The sequence below is a fragment of the Parasteatoda tepidariorum genome, chromosome 4, assembly GCF_043381705.1.
Source record: "Parasteatoda tepidariorum isolate YZ-2023 chromosome 4, CAS_Ptep_4.0, whole genome shotgun sequence".
NCBI lineage: Eukaryota > Metazoa > Arthropoda > Arachnida > Araneae > Theridiidae > Parasteatoda > Parasteatoda tepidariorum.
Window position 1 is genome coordinate 84116221 of NC_092207.1, and position 18108 is coordinate 84134328.

The 18108-nt window shown below is 26.8% G+C and overlaps 1 protein-coding gene across 2 annotated transcripts in view; it reads left to right on the forward strand.

The window, feature by feature from the left end:
- Positions 1 to 18108, forward strand: part of LOC107452129 (sodium-dependent proline transporter-like) — an 84903-nt gene that overhangs the window by 28989 nt on the left and 37806 nt on the right. For both annotated transcript variants that reach the window (XR_011636649.1, XM_043039163.2), the window contains exons 6-9: positions 11047 to 11179; positions 13331 to 13465; positions 13563 to 13666; positions 17872 to 18002. Coding sequence is in view for 1 of the 2 variants with exons in the window: in XM_043039163.2 (XP_042895097.1) it covers positions 11047 to 11179; positions 13331 to 13465; positions 13563 to 13666; positions 17872 to 18002 (503 nt within the window). In the remaining variant the exon portion in view is untranslated. The remainder of the gene's footprint in view (positions 1 to 11046; positions 11180 to 13330; positions 13466 to 13562; positions 13667 to 17871; positions 18003 to 18108) is intronic.

Genomic DNA, 18108 nt, shown 5'->3' on the forward strand with positions numbered 1-18108 from the left:
TTTAATTGATCAAAAATCGAGGTTTTAACACCGTTTTTCAAGTGTTATCGTAGAGACTATTTCAGTTTGTCTATTTAAAGCAAATTGGAGGGGGAGGGAAAGATAATTTTATAACATTGATCGCTTCTTCCGGTGAATGTCGCAATAGAAAAATTAGTTCAAAAAAATTATCTATGATTTTTTAAGAAAAAATAATATTTTTATTATTAAAACTGGTCTAATTTTAAATATCAACTAGGAGGCTTCGCCCCCTGCTCGCTGGCGCTCGCCAACCCCCGGAACTGCTTTCGCAGTTCATTTCGGATTGCTTCGCAATCCGATGCTCGCTTTGCTCGTTCATTGGATACGTTCTTAACATCTAGCTTTTGTATACTTTTTTGAACACTGAAGTTCCGAAAACTTTTCACTGTAGAAAATTCTAAGCCTGTGCATTTCAATATTAATTTGAAATTGCAAACAGTTCACATATTTTTCTTAATCACACTATTCTAAATTTCAGTTGTTGAGAAAAGTAACTGTTGTAAGTTTTGTTTTAAAGTCTTTCCCACCAGAGGGCTAAAACCATGTGTTGTAAAACAATATGAAATAGTACTGAACGCCGGATGTAAAGCATCGGCTTCGATGAAGATAATTTTGTGAGAATTTTTTTGATAATTCGGTGAGAATTCACCCGATTAGACATATGATGCTCACTACGTGCTCTTGCGCACCGAAGCCTATCAATTAAAACGTATTAGCGTTTTATATAACATGGATTAGCCTGGTTGCTCACTACGTGCTCTTGCGCGCCGAATCCAATCAATTAAAAATGAAAACTGTTGCCAGCGCGAGAAAAGAAATAACATTGGTTTTTAATTTCATTACTTTAATAGCTTCCATGATTTTGAAAATTATATTATTATTTGAGTATTGCAATTAATTAGAATCTCAATCGTTTTAAAATTTATTCATAGTTATAAAATGCTTCATTATATGTTTATTGAGTTTTCAGGATAATCAAAATTTGTTAACATTATTGCGTATCTTAAAAATGCTTGATTTCATGTATGTGAAGTTTTTTAGTTCGATTTTAAACAATGTGACATGTCATAGAGGCCCAAAACATTTCTGTGCCATGGGGCTCTACTTGCTATTAAGACGGTCCTGGTCTGCGTTCATGATATTCAATGAGCACAAAAAGGTTTTATTATGGGAAATTTTCAAAATTTTATTAGATAATACAAAACCACTGTAATAAAAGGAGTAAGAAACAAAATGAAATACCTGTATCAAAATAGACGAATCGAATTGAACGAGCTCGAATAGAAAAGTAACCGAAACGGCAACGGTACCTAACCGGAAACAGGAACTAAAGGCCGGCCAAAGAGACCAAAATGGTAACGAACCAGAACGTCGGAGCCAAATGAACTATGAGTCTAACATTGTTGTTCGAAGCTCTTTCGCCAAAGAAAATTAAAAAAAGTCAAAGTTTAAGTGCCTTACAGTAGAAACAATGTGATGATTTATTAACTATATATATCATCTTACCGTGAAGAATTATTTGGGCTTTAGAATAGACGAACAAATAACTTTAATATTTTAAAAATTATTAACCTTTTTTAAAAATCACCAATTTGGCGATATTTTTCCATTTAGATTAAAATTATCAAAATCACTGCCTTATTCTTAGTTTTTGCAAAATTTTATGAGCCCAGTTAATGCAGCATTGGGGTAAGTTTTTAAATATTTAAAAATTAGACCACAAACGCTTTTCATTTTCCCAAAAATGTGGCTTTTCTCCATGACGTTTTGCGCCATTTTTAAAATAGGCATTGACACCGATGGCTTTAGATAAGTTAACCTTGACCTAATAGTCATGTGTATCTGTTACAAAGTCACAGCAGTTGTAAAAATAGCATATTATTCGCAAAAAACCACCATTTTCCAAGAAGACGGAACCTTCCAAAAAGCCTTCGACAGGACCGAAATGTCATGGGCTGGATTTTATATCAGATTAAGATTACCCGTAAACTTTCTATAAGATTAAGATCTGCTGTGTTTCCTTGAATAAAAAATCCAATACTTACAGTATTTAAATACAGCTTTTTTATGATTTTGTTATTTTGAAACTAAGAAACTTGGTTGAAATTCCATGTCTGGTTTGAAACTTGTTTAAAACTGTCCACGTAACTTCTCATGATTTCTTTCCTGTACTAGTTGCAATTCATCACTCCTTTAACAGTGACAAGTTGTAATTTACGCCGACGTGTAACATTTAACACATAACATTTATATGATAACACTTTGTTTTCCTAAAATTGTACCTAAAAATGTACCTAAAAATTGTACCTAAAAATAAAACCCAAAAATGTACACTCGTTTTAATAAATACGCTCGTATTGTACTCGTGAAATGTTAAACACGTTAAAAATGAATTTCTCTACCAGACTACAGTCAGTGACCAGTAAAAAGTGTTCCACTAAAATATACGGCCTCGGATATTAACATTGAGCTCGTAGAAGTTCGTGGAAAAGGCTATTTAGTGTAGTGCTGCCATCTGTCGTATAAAGAGATAATTGCGTGTTCTCCAATGAAGAGAGAGATGTTTTCTGATCCGGACCGTTGTATCCGTAGTCTGTGCTGTAACCATGATAAAAAGAGATATACCACCTCAAAACGAGTTAGGAAGCTTTATTTGATAACCACGTAGATTAGCAATCAACTCTACTAATTTTGGTTAAGTTTGTTACGACTAAAAGGGCTAGATTTTTCTGAAAAGAGTATAAATTAATTAAAAATAGAGAATTCTAATTAAAAATAGAGATTTCTGAAAAGAGTATAAATTAATTGATTGTATAAATTAATTAAAAACTCTACTAATTTTTCAAAAGTTCATTACAATTACGGGAGCTGAGTTTTTTTTTTTTTTTTTAAATAATAAATAAATGGGATGGCTATATAAATGAACGGCCTTTTATGCAATTTTACTAAGATTTCTTGAAGTTTCATAAATGTTTCTAAATTATACTAAAAAATATTACACTATTTGCCTTCTGAAATTTTTTTCTGTTAACTGCAGCAAATTATTCGCTGCACTTTAAAAAAAATAAACGAATATATTTAATGAATATTATTATATTTGTTAAACAGTTTTATTTGTTAAATGTTTTGGAAATAGCAATTATTTACCTCGGAAAAATAATTTTATTCTTAAATTTAAAAAAAATCTTATTTTTTGAGATATGCAAAATAAAAATTATTTATTCAGACTAATAGTTAAATTCTCATTAAAAACTCAAATACTTATGTAGACAGTATGTTATATAGAATAACAAATAATTATTATAAAGAAAAAAACTTTTTTTATTTCATTATGAATAGTTTGTAAAATGCATGTTCCCAAAGGAAACATTACAAAAGATAAACAGTTAACGGAAAATGATTGGAAACTATTTAATACGAGAAAAACAGTTCTTTTGTACTTTATTAATAATAATAAACAGCAATTAAGGTATTTAGTCAAAAATACAGAAAAAATTTTAAGAAGCTTTATGCAACGTTTCTTATTATGCTTCATAATGTTAGTAAAACTAGTTATAGTTAAAATCTCATACATTTTTTTCAAAAATATATCCCTGTTTAAAGAAATAAAAGCAAAATTTGTACGAAATTTTCCTATTATATTAGCTTTAAAAGTTTAAAATTATTAATTATATTGTCTGAAAACCCAGAGAAAGTATATATANCAAATAATACATTAAATTCATTCACATATTTTTTTAATTAACTTAGTAACTTAGCTATATATATATATATATATATATATAGCTAAGTTACTAAGTTAATTAAAAAAATATGTGAATGAATTTAATGTATTATTTGAAATTTGGGATCTTTGTGTCCGTAGCATGATGCTGTAGCTGCCGTAAGAAACGGGTGGACTGATTCAGGAAGCTTTTTAAAGTTATCTGTGTAAATTAATGGTCAATTCCATTTTGCTGAAGTTCGGTACAATTACGGGCACTGTGATTTTTTTCTCTTCGAAAGGATCTGGTCTTACAAATTGAAGGCCAACTATCCAATTTTTTCGGAAATACGAAATTTGAATATTTATGTTCAAGCATTTATGAAAATATGCATATTTGTGCACTGAGAAATATATGGTTAAAATTACGAGAACATGGTAAAATTTGTGGGGTGCTTCTGGCTCTATGGGAAGACAAAAACGCTTGGATTGAACACTTAAATGTTGTTTTTTAATATGTGATAAAGTTAGGTAAAGGTAGTAAAATTTGGTAATTTTATCATGATACTTCACAACATGGTATAAAAACCGTGTATTCGGTTAAATTTATTTTAAATTTTGTACTTCTTCTAAACTTGTATTAATATATACTATAATTTTGAAAACTAGAACTTAGGTCAAATTTTTATCATATGAAAGAAAAAATTACCCAAGGAATGGTTTTAATACCGCATATTTAGGTTTTTATTACCAAAATTATGGTTGCTTTTACCAAGTATATCATTACCATACAGAACGGTAAATTTATCCGATTTTTTTTCTTCGTGTAAAAATTGTTCTTTGCATAATTAATATAAAGTTTAACCTTTTGAAAAAAATAAATACTAATTTTTAAAAAAAAAATGCATACGGATGCAAATCTAGATACGAAATTGTCTTATCAAACCATCTGGAAAAAAATATATCTCCAATATATTCTTTTCTTTGGTGACACTACATCGTAATAGAAGCATTTATATTTATTTGGGATTGGCAAATTCCCTATTTTTTTCACAGACATAAAGTACCTGGTTATTGAGAGGGGAAACATAAACATTTTTTATAATAAGTAAATATTTCAACTTCCAATATCCAAAAAAGAATTATAACCGTATTTGCAGTCAGAGTTTGAAAAGTGATGTTTTCTTGTCCATATATTCAAATACGGGTACCTGTAGGTATTACTGCCACTTCTCTGCTCCTTCCAATACATTTATTTAAGACATACTTTCTCTTTCAAAATAAATATGCAAGGCAATAATCTGAAACCATAAATCTAGTTTGCCTGGCATTTATTTTTACGGCCACGTAAAAGTGAAATACGGATTTTCAAAGTCATTTCTCAAAGCCTGTTTGTTTTATCAAATATTCATTTTTAGACTTCAGCAAGCGTAAAATCTTAATCTTTTCTAGCAAGATTCTTAAAATACAACTTACTAAAACTATTCTGATAAGAAAATTGATTTCGTAGTTTGGTTTGAGATAAAGTAAGAAAAAAATAAAAAAAATAAAAATCCGTCATTTGAAGGGATTTTTTTTTTTTTTTAAATTTATCCTGAGACAGACATAGGTGTCTAAAATATTAAACAACATTTGGGATAATTTTATCACTTAAAATCTAATCTTTTAATTTTTCTTTTGTTTTCGCCTTTATAACGCAATTTTAATGTAAAAATATAATAGGATTTACCCGATTATATGTAATAATAAAGTAAATTTTGGAATAGTTGAGTGGAATTTTTAATTACAGTTAACAATTGTAAAAAAGGTAAGAAATTTAATTGAAGTAACATTTCCAACAATATTATATCCACATATATATCTTATGAGTCTTGTGCATTTCGTTTCATGACTAAAATGACTAATATATATATATATANCTTTTTTTCATTTATAACAACATCTGTATTTTGGCCAATGATCAGAACCATTTTAAACTTTTTCTCTATTAAACCAAGAATAGACGTTAAATCTTAAATTCTATATATGCTCGAAATTATAGTTTATCATTTTTTATGTAATATTTAGAAATAGCACAAAAAGTTAATTAAGTTTAATTAACATATTTTTAAAATAAATATTTTATTACATTTATGAATTTACTTTCCTCTCAGCTGCGAGTTTCTAAGTAAAAGTAACATTTTCTGCTATTATTTAAAGCTTAGAAAGTTAGATACATTATCATTTATATACAGTGCATAAAAAAAAGTAAACCTTAATAACTCTTGATCAAGTTGTTGAATTTTCACGTACCAAGATGCAATCTGTACGATTCATGACGCTAAACTCAAATATGATGTAATTCGTGCTCGTTTTTTAAAGGTTAATATTATCAAATATTTCGCATTTTCAAATTTTGATACCTCAAATACTATTTAATCGATTTTGTACAAACTTTTGCTTTGTCATTTGATATTACTTAGTTAAAAATTGTAACTTAATTAAAAATTTTAATTGTAATTTACAATTTAAAAAATACTTTAGCACGTAATAAAATAGAGAATGAAGAATTATCAATAATTGTAAACATTTATACATAAATTTGTCTTTGTAGAAGCCACTTTTACAACTCTGTGAAAAATTTATTCGAATATCTTAAACAGTTTCAGGACATGGTGAAATGTGTTAAAAGTTAAATTAACATTGAGGGGCTCAAACATTCGATCGCTCTCCTGCCTTTACTATTGGGACCAAGGATCGATAATCCAAATCCGTAGAAAAAAGAAAGAATGGTTATTCGAAGAATGTATTTTTATATCTGATTCCACAGTTTAAAAGTTCGTTTCAGGAAATATTTTAGCGTGTTAAAATTTTGATCCTCGAATCATTAAATTTATATGTTAGTAAGTGAAACTCCAATCATCAGACCAAATGTCATTTAGGTTTTCTTTTCTTCGCATTAACATTTGCAATGATTGATATGTTTCATTGCATGCTTTATGTTAAAATATAGTCAAAATTTGGCTGAATCATTTTATTTTAACACATTTATCTGCTATGTATTGTGTAATGAGAAACATAGTGCTTTCATTATGCTGTTAATCTTAAAAATTAGAAACCTTAACCCATATGCTATTTATGAATGATTTTGACCTTTTTACCATTGAAATCTGGCTGAATTAACACATTTGGAAGAAAAGCATAGAATGGTGAACATAACTCTTAACAGCGAGCTTTTTGCCTTATTTCTGCTTTTAGTTCGTCAAAGTTTAACTGAATTATTTAATTTTAACATGTTTGACAATTCTACATTGCGCTATGTTGTCGATATTTGCTTCCATTATGCCATTTGTTACGAAAAGTGGGAGCTTTAACCTTTGTGTTTCTTCTGGCTGTTTTTGGCTGTCAAAATTTGGCTGAATTATTCAATTTTATAACTTTTGACACCTATATATTGCTTCCATTAAGCCGCTGATTTCAAAAAGGAGAAGTCTTAACATTCTTGATAATGTTGGCTGACAAATCGTTGTTTCAGGTGGGCTTGTTTTGCCTAATACAAAATAAAATGTCTGTATGAATGTTTGGAAAAGCAAAAAAAGGGTTTTTATGTAACCTCTATGTTTTTAGAATTTATTTTATATCAGATAATTGAGATAAAGTACTATAAGTAAATCACTTATAATTTTGAAACCCGAACTCATCTACATCTGACAAGCCAATCGGAAAATATTTTTTTTTACCTCTTGTCAGTCAATAACAATAACAAAACTGATAACGTCAAAAAGAATAATATTTCGTATTACATAAAATGAAAATGCGTAAAAATTCCAATTTTATTCACTTGGCTCAAACTTTTACATTTTTTATTTATTTTAATACATTTTACTTTAAATTCCGTACCAAATAGTTTAGATAGAAAAAAATATACTCTGTAAAAAAAATAAAGTAATTCATGTGTTGTTCCTTAAAGATAGAACAAAACATTTTTATGCAAAAATTTGATCATGAATGTGTTAAGCATTAACATAGTTACAGTTTTAGAAATTGATGAGAAATAAATTATTTATTGATAGTAATAAATTATTTATTATTTTTACGAAAAATTATTTGGAACATGTTTTTTAAAGCAAACATAATATTTTTCAAACATTTATTATTCATGACTCTTATTCAGGTTTTATTTATGTGTAACGTTCTTTGATAATAGTTAATTTATACTAGCTTTAGTTTATATTAAACACAAATAAACATTTAAAATAACTTTGTTCTTACTGATAATGATACTTTCAATCAGTTTCATCTACAAAATTCTAAGAAACACAAAAATAGGCTAATTAACTGAACTTTTTGGTAATCGTAAATTTTAAATATCCTAAACATATTTTTTTGAACAGCATAAAATCATGTTTGAACAAACTGACAAAAAGTGCAAATTTACCTTTTCCCTAATACGAAATAATTATTCTACCCCAAGGACAGATTTCATAATTAATTAATAATATATTTTATGTTTCTCTGATATTACTTTAAAATATATCAACACAGCACATAGAGTTAACTAGACATAGAATTAACTAGGCATAGATTCTACTGAGAAAAAAGGCATGGTCAAAACTGACAGAATATGGTAAAATTTAAAGTGTTTCTTGCTCTATGGGAACACTAAAAATCTTGGCAGCTTTTATTGAATCGCTTGATGATTTTGATTTTGGTAAAATTAACAAGATAATATAGTGTTATAATGTGTAATAAAATTTGGTAAATGTAGCAAGATATGGTAATTTTATCATAATACACTAAAGCGGGACGTAAAAAATCCATTTATTCGGATAGTTTTTAATTAAATTAGTGGAAATAAGAACTATAATTTTGAAAACCAGAATTTCCAATAAGCCGTTATCATACGAACGGGAAAATGTAGTTTATTTTTGTTTCATAACCAGATATATGTTTTTTTAATTTACAAGAAATGTCAATACCATACGGTGCAATAATCTTACCTGATTTTTTCTCCATATGCAGGGGGGGGGACTCTGAAATTTTTGGAAAAATTCCTATCAACACTAAGAAAATTGTTTTAAGATTTACATTATATTTAGCAAATATTTACTGTTAGTTTCATGAAAAGTCATGTTCGTACGTAGTTTAATCAAATATAGTACATAATAGTACATAAGTTGTATAATTTTATAGAAAATAAATTGTGTGTGTTCCTTTATTTTGGAAAATGCCCAAATTATATATCAGAAATTTATCTTTTTTTGTCCTATCTTTTTTCATTTATAACAACATCTGTATTTTGGCCAATGATCAGAACCATTTTAAACTTTTTCTCTATTAAACCAAGAATAGACGTTAAATCTTAAATTCTTAAAACTGAGGAAATTCTTCCACAAAAAGACTAAAAGTCGGCAAATACTTTTCTTCCCTTGAATAAAGAATTCTAATCTTGAACTAAATATAAAACATCCATAAAAATATTCTAAATAAGTTGACAAAATCCAATTTTCTAACTGTTAGTAATGTGCAATTTATATATAATAGTTTAATCAAGATGAGTATTTAAAAGTTTTATATCTCTATAAAACTCATATTTTAAAACTGGCAGACTTTTTGAGTTATTACACTGCCAATTTTCCCCTTTGGCGTTATAAAAATTCATTCCCCAATTCATTATTCCCTGATTTATATTTATCCATATCATTAATCTAAGTCAGAATAGCTCGCCAAGATTTCGCATTGTGATGATAAATGGCCTAAAATGATAAAAATTGGGTATGGAGCTTTTTTTTATTTTTTGTGGGTGAACTAATAGATGTTTTCATTTATTTAAAAATTCTTGCAGGACAAATTTAACTATATCATTTCGCCTTAAATTATGTTAAACTATTTTCCTTAGCACAATGAAACTTCAAGGCATCCTTATTCATTCAAAATGCATCAATACATTAACCATTTTTCCAAGAAAACACTTCTACGAACAATTTTTCTGTAGTAGATAAGTCTAATTATTTAAGTAATTCATTATTGTTTGCAGAAATATTAACAATGGATATATTACACAGTTGGACGAAAATCGATTTCACATTCGAAAATTATATATTTTCAAGAGTTACTTTTAACGTGATTTTTTGTATTAAACTCGCTCTCGATTAACTTTATTTTTCTGTTAAATAAAGTGCAATAAAATTCAGATAAAATTAGCCTAAAAACAAATATTTGAAAATTGAGATATTTTTTACCTGAATGAAATAAACGCTAACAATGAATATCTATGTGAAAATTAAATACAAATTTAATATTAATGAACTCTTATTTCATTTTCCACTATTTTGTTGGCAAATTTGCTTTTTTCTTTTTCATATCGTTTTGAAAAAGGAAGAGTTCTCTTTTACTTTCTTCAATAACGTCTAGCTAATCTTTGGAATGGGCGTCTATTTTTTGATACTCGAAATATATCAACTTTTTCCCCCTTTCAATTTTTTGATCAAATTAGTTTATTCAAGAGCACAGCTGTAAAACTGGTATATTTGAGTTAATCGGCCCGACAATCTGATTTCAGCATTATATATGGCGGGCATAAGTTAATAAGCCTTTAAATATTTAATTTTTTGAGAACTATTTAAAAATTTTAAAAGCTTTGTATAGAGGAGTCTGCATTCGCTTTTTCCTACAAACAAGGAAAAAGTATATGAGAATCTCCAACATGAAGCATAAAATTTTCTTCATCAAAAAGAAATTCCCCTAAGCTGCAAAAATATTTAATATCATTAGGGGGGGGACAGAAATATTTTTAAATAAAAATAAAAATATAGATTTGATTATTATTTTGTCAAAGGAGATGGATTCAAAATTAAAGAAATACATAAGTAATATCCAGATAAACTCTCTGTGAGTTTATCTAAATATATGAGTTTTTACAAAATTTTAGAGAAACTCTCCATGAATTTATCCAAATTTAGTACATCTAAATAAGTATCTGAGTATATCTAATGATCTAATAAAAATATTTGAGTGATCTAAATAATCTCTTTAATAATGTGATAGTCAACAATAATAATAATTGATATCATGATTATATATCACATTAAAATTTATATTATTTTTTATTCTTGTAACTGTCAGAGGTAAAATATTATATTCACATTAAAAATGAATCTCTCTTATTTGCTAAAATAATCATTAATGCATGAAATGATAAAACTCTTCTTTAATTTCGAAATAAAGTTTCAAAAATTTAAACTGAGTAAAAATTTTAATTCTGGAAGCAGTTTTAAAATTGTTACGTTTTTTTAAATATACTTCAAAGTTTTTGTGTCATTACAAATTCTTTTGTTTTTCAGAAATTATGTTTTGGCTCTATCACCAGGAATAGATGAGCCAGGTGGGATAAAATGGGATCTGTGTCTTTGCCTCCTATTAAGTTGGATCGTGGTTATTGCTTGTCTACTTAAAGGAATTAAAACATCTGGAAAAGTGAGATTAAACCTCTTTTAATTTACTGATAAATGCTTACTAATCAATTTCATTTCAATGATAATTTCTTATTAGTCATTTTCAACTCGAAGATTAAATTCTCAATTATTTTCAATTCAATAATAAATAATTACTAGTCGTTTTTAAGTTAATGATAAATTATTACTAATCTTTTTTTAAGTTAATAATAAATAAATACCAGCCGTTTTTAAGTAAATGATAAATACAAAATAGTTGTTTCCAATTTAATGATAAATGCAGAACAGTAGTTTTCAATTTAAGGAAAATTTAATGTAAGGAAAAATTAATGAACTTTTAATTTAATGTTTATTTCATTTAAAATTTATTAACATCTTAATTAAAGCGCAAAACATATTTATTTTTTACTTTTCACAAAAGAAATTATTTCATCTTATTTCAAATCACTTTATTTCTTCACAATTTTTAATTATAATAAAAAAACAATGGGTTATTTCCGCGACACGGAGATTTTGGAGCTCTCTCCAAGTTTCTTCAGTTTTTAAAAAGTAAATAATCGCTTGATGGTTAACTTTTCGAGCGATTAGGTTTACAGTTTTCAAATGACGTCATTATGCTTTGTTTAATAACAATTCTCTTATGAATATTTTATATAATTATATCATCAAATCAAAATACTGCAAAAAAAGTTAAAATTTTGAAGAATTATAAAGTACAATTTATAATTTACAATTTTTAGAAACTTAGGTAGCATTCTAACTGCATCTCGTTTCATTGATATTCTTAAAATTCACTGTTAAAATTCTCAATTTCTAAATTTAATTTTCATATGAACTTTTATTTTAAGGAAAAAAACCAATTGAACTTTTTTTGGCTCTTTTCGAATGACATCCTCAGAACAAAAATCAAGGAATTGACAAAGAATTGGAGAGAAAAAATTGAGTCAAAGAATTGACAAATTATTTTCTTGAAGAGAAACAATCCTTCTCTATTATCGGTTTCATTAAACTGACACGTAATAACGTTTTCACTATTTAAAAAAACTCAACAACACATTGTCTGTTTAAACTATCTTTTTCAGTTTCCTTGAGATTTCTCTCCAATTTCAATCAAACATCGCTTAAAACTTGTCATGGAAGGAGGTGAATGTAATGTAGTATGCAAACTAAAATGGAATAATGACCCCCTCACGGTTCTATGCTATGCAAAATACACAAAATTATAGCCTCCAATAAAATAATTTTATTTCATTCTTATGCAATTTGAAATCTTTTGACAATATTTCGCTTTTCTTTACATATTCTAATCCAATAAAATAATTTTAATTCATTCTTATGCATTTTGCAATCTCATGACAATATTTTTTTTCTCTTTACATAATCTAATCTAATAAAATAATTTTAATTCATTCTTATGCATTTTGAAATCTTTTGACAATATATTTTGTTTCTCTTTACATACTCTAATCTAATAAAATAATTTTAATTCATTCTTATGCATTTTGCAATCTTTTGACAATATTTTGTTTCTCTTTACATACTCTAATCTAATAAAATAATTTTAAGTCATTCTTATGCATTTTGCAATCTTTTGACAATAGTTTGTTTCTCTTTACATACTCTAATCTAATAAAATAATTTTAAGTCATTCTTATGCATTTTGCAATCTTTTGACAATATTTTGTTTCTCTTTACATACTCTAATCTAATAAGATAATTTTAAGTCATTCTTATGCATTTTGCAATCTTTTGACAATATTTTGTTTCTCTTTACATAATCTAATCTAATAAAATCATTTTAAGTCATTTTTATGCATTTTGAAATCTTTTGACAATATTTTGTTTCTTTTTACATAATCTAATCTAATAAAATAATTTTAAGTCATTCTTATGCATTTTGAAATCTTTTGACAATATTTTGTTTCTTTTTACATACTCTAATTTAATAAAATAATTTTAATTCATTCTTATACATTTTGCAATCTTTTGACAATAATTTGTTTCTCTTTATATAATCTAATCTAATAAAATAATTTTAGTTCATTCTTATGCATGTCGCAATTTTTTGACAATATTTTGTTTCTCTTTACATAATCTAATCTAATAAAATAATTTTAACTCATTCTTATGCATTTTTTTGCTATTTTTTGACAATATTTTGTTTCTCTTACAGGTGGTATATTTTGCTGCTACATTTCCTTACTGTATACTTTTTATTCTCCTTGTAACTGGTCTCTTACAAGAAGGTTCTCTGAAAGGGATACAGTATTTTTTCATGCCTGACTGGCACAAACTTTTAGATATCAGGGTTATTATTATTTTCCGTTTTTAATTCTTTGCTTCTTATAAAATGCGTTTTAATGTTACTGACATAAAATATCCTTTCTATTTTCTGAATAATTTAGGTATGGCAAGCGGCTGCCGGCCAGATGTTCTTTTCCTTGGGAGTATCGATGGGGGCCTTAATTATGTACAGCAGTTACAATGATTTTAGAAATGATATATTCCGGTAAGAAATATGCTTATTAAGGTATCTGACTTGTGCAAAAACATGATTTTGGACAAATTTTTTAAATTGAGTGTATTATAAATTTAGATCCTCTGTAGTTGTAGCTTTCTGAAAATACTTTGCTTTTGTTTGTACTCTAATTATTTACAAAGTTTTAGCAGTTTATGTGCAAGATGATAACAGTGCATGGACTAGTGATTTTAAGTCTTTAAATGCGTTTATCTCAGAATCATGCTTTTTCTCATTTCACCACAGCTTAAACACGATATCTCATATTGTTTTTAAGAGTAACTGTCCACAATTTTTCATGATTGCTTATGATTATAGCACACATATTGTGAAATACAGACTAAGAGAAAAAAGCAGAATTTCATTTTTTATGCATGTTTTTTCGCAAAATTTTTAATAAGTTGCTTTTTTAACTACAGTGATTCCTAACTCAGTAGTACATGCACTTGCTTCTAAAATAATAATTAAAAAGTTGCTGGCTTTCTAAATAAAATCCTCATTGGATTTTTTGCTTTGTGCTATAGATTTTTTTTTTTAATGCTTAGCTTATATGCAAAAAAATGCCTCATTTTTACTTAAAAATAGCCTTTTAATAAAATAATAATATTTTTTGCCAGTTTCATAAGTTTTTAAACACAATGAAACATATTAACTATTTTTTTTTAATTTTATATTAATATTTTAAAAAAGTTGTCGAAACTAGTCGGATATCTTAAAATCATACTGAAGTTTTAGTAAGCTTTCATAATGAAGTATTAAATTCTTATGAAATCTGTTAAACATTTTTAAAGTATTTAGCTTTAAGCTTTTAACCGAATGTTAAATACTTTAAAAATGTTTCTTCACAAAAGTGTTGTCGTTTTGGAGACCGTTAAAAAACAGTTTGATTTTTCTAAAATTTTGCTTTTAAACAATGCTTGAGTTGAAAATAATTTCGATTTATCTTTTGCGATACCTTTCAAAATTCAAGTATGTAAATTTGCAAGACTTTGAGTAAGCTAAATATTTTAGAATTTTTTTATTTACCAACAATTTAATCACTCAATTATTAAAAAATTTTAGCACAACCTTTGAAATTAATTTCACATAAATCATTTCATTCAAGTGAGCAATCTTTGAAGAGAGCATAAATTTTTCTGTTATGACTGTTCTATTAAAACACTTTTCGTGTAGTTGCTATCATAATTTAAAAGAACTGAAAAATTCCTAAGAAACGCAGATTATTCTGTAATAGCTGCCTTTTAAAATTCTTTTCATTCAGTTGTTATCATAATTTTAAAGAACTTTTCAAGCTCCATAAAAACGCAGATTATTCTGCGATATCTGTACTTTTGAAATCATTTTCATATAATAGCAATCGTAATTTTAGAGAATCGAAAAAAAATTCATACGAAACGCAGCTTATCTATAATGGCTGTAGTTTTGAAATCATTTTCATGTAGCAGCTGTTATAATTTTAGAGAATCGTACAAGCTCTATAAAAACGCAGAATATTCTGCAATAACTGCTCTTTTCATGCATTTGTTAACGAAATTTTAAAGAATTGCGGAAGCTCCATTGGAAACGCAGATTATTTCGTAATATCTTCACTTATGGAAATCGTTTTCATGTTGTAGATATCGTAATTTTAGAGAATTCAAAAGCTCTACAGGAAACGCAGATTATTCTGTAATAACTGCCATTTTGAATTTCCATTTTGCGTAGTTTCTAATGGAATTATGGTCAAATGCGCAAGCATTGAAAGGAATGTTTCGTTGTTACACATTTTTTGTGTTTGGTTTCTTAAAGTTAGCTTAACATTGTTGCCATAAAACATTTTAAACTATTTAAGTTATTAAATATTAGAGCAATTTTAAGCATTCGAATATTTCTGACGAAACATAAAATCTTATTTTTTTATCTTCAGTTTTATATTTAAAAATATATCTTACGAGTAATCAGTTAATATATCATGAAATATTTCTAAATGAGGAAACTTTTACAAACATTTTATTGAATAATATCTTTATTATGTATTTTTATTTTTGGATAACCAAACTCAAGCATCAGTATTCATGTTTCATTGAAATTAAATTTCCGTATCTAAAGCAGTATTTATTAACTATATTTTAATATATTTTTTATGTCCCTAAAAGGCTTTTTTCAATTTAATTCAACTTATATTTTTTTTATAAATTAATATTTCACGCTTCGTTAGTTTTTAATCTGCAACTTCAGTTTTTTTTAAGAAAAATTTAAAAGCTCTCGCTTTTCACAAATGGTTAATCTATTACTGATTTCATTTCTTTTTAATATCAGATGTCAATCAACTAAATTAAGGGAGAAATTTCTCATGATACTGTTAGTTTTTTTATTTCAATGCTTTTTTAATAAATTCACTCTTCTGAAAATTATTTTATTACTTTATTCGTAAGAATCCATGTTTAACTTTTATAAATAAAAATATTACCACACATATATATTACAAAAATAATTCAAATAATTCAAATTTTATAAATCTAAAAATATATTAATTTTCTATAAGACATTATAAATTGTAATTAGGTCATATTTAAACAGCGTTATATATATAGCCATTGTACATAATATTGTGGAAAAAAAAGCATTTTTTAGAGTTTTCACAACAATCATAAAATTTATCCAATTAATATTATTTTAAAAGTTTATAAAGAGATATTCACGTTTATTTTAAGATAAGTACCGATTTTAAACGATACCAAAAGTTCTTCTATCTGTTCTAGGTAAATATTAGATTTAATTTGAAATTAATTAGATCTTGGATTAAGCCAAATTTTGGTAACAAGATTCATGATTTAAGATCAGATGTCCCTTTTAATAAAAAAGAAATATCCTAAAAATTAAGCACTCAAAATAAAATCAATGATTGAAAAGTATACCTCAAATTTTTTCCCGATTCCTAAATATCAAAATGTCTTATAATTAGTTTTAAATAATTTATGATTACACTCATAAAAATCTTTCTGAATTTTGAAAAATCACAAATTCTAGAATCAATCACCTTTACAAATTATTTATCAATTTAATAATAAACCATCATTGAAAAAACCAAATTGATAAATATAATGTTAATAGATTTCGTATTAATTGCGCTTGCTGTTATTTTAAATAACACTCTCAGAAAAATCTGTTCGTTTTTAAACCATACACTGTTAGAATATTTTTTTTTAAAATGATTAAATAACGATTTATTTATTTGTTACCTTACCACTTTCCAACAAAGCAGTGAAATAACCATAAATAAACTGTTAACTATGAGAAACACTGCTTACTAACTGTTTTCACCTAATATGATGAAGCAACCAGAATGAATTTTTTCACACCATCTAACCCCACTAATTGTAGCCACATATAATAGCCCTATGTATACTGGTGCATATAATGGCGGAGAGGGCTAATCTGTCAATATCATGCCCGACAGAACGGGGTTTCATGTCCCAGCGCTCACACCACAATATTTATTTAATTCCTTTCGAAACATGGAGAGTTTCCTGTGTCTCCAATTTGTGAGTCTGGACTATTAAAATACGATACTATTATTCACGCATAGATGGCAGCATCATTAACCCGTTAAAAAATCATTAACCAGCAAAAAAAGTATAGCATTTTCCATCTTTTACGTTAGGGTGAAACAACCAAATAAATTACTTGAACAACATTCAACGGTTTATTTGATAAAATGCAACTAAACCACAACCTAACTCCAATGCGCATTACCTAACAGAAAGCCTAACTCCAAAGTCCAGTTAAATTTCTCTTTTACGGCTTTGTAACCATGCTGGTGGTAAATTGTTAAAAAACCATATAGTTTGCATTCATGTTTATATCATGTTATCATGTTCATGTTTTTTAACCATATTAATTTCAAACGGTCACAAAACCGTAAATGTTATTTTACTGTAATTTTAGAAGGAAAATTCTAACAACGTATTAATAGTACTTTAAACCATAATTTGGAAAACATTTGCTGATAATTTGTTAATGTGTGAAATTAAACCATGCTTCCGTTCAATTTGGAGCATAACTTCATCCAAGTTATACGATAATAATGTTAAAATTAATTCAAGTTATACGATAGTAATGTTAACATTAATGTCATATTAAACCTGCAACCATTTTGAACGCATTATGCTTCGAAAGTCTTTGAAATTTCTAACACCTTATGCATTTTTTATAAGGGATGCAATGGTTGTAAGCGTCATGGATACAATCACCAGTATCATATCTGGAATGGTTATCTTCTCTGTTCTCGGGGCCATGGCACATGACTTAGGACCAGATACAAGCATAGAAGATGTAGTTGATAGTGGTAGGTTTAAAATATTTACTCTTATTCACTTAGCACTCGACAAAATCAAAGAGAATTTAAATTATCACAATATATATATATATAATAAATTAATATTTCACGCTTC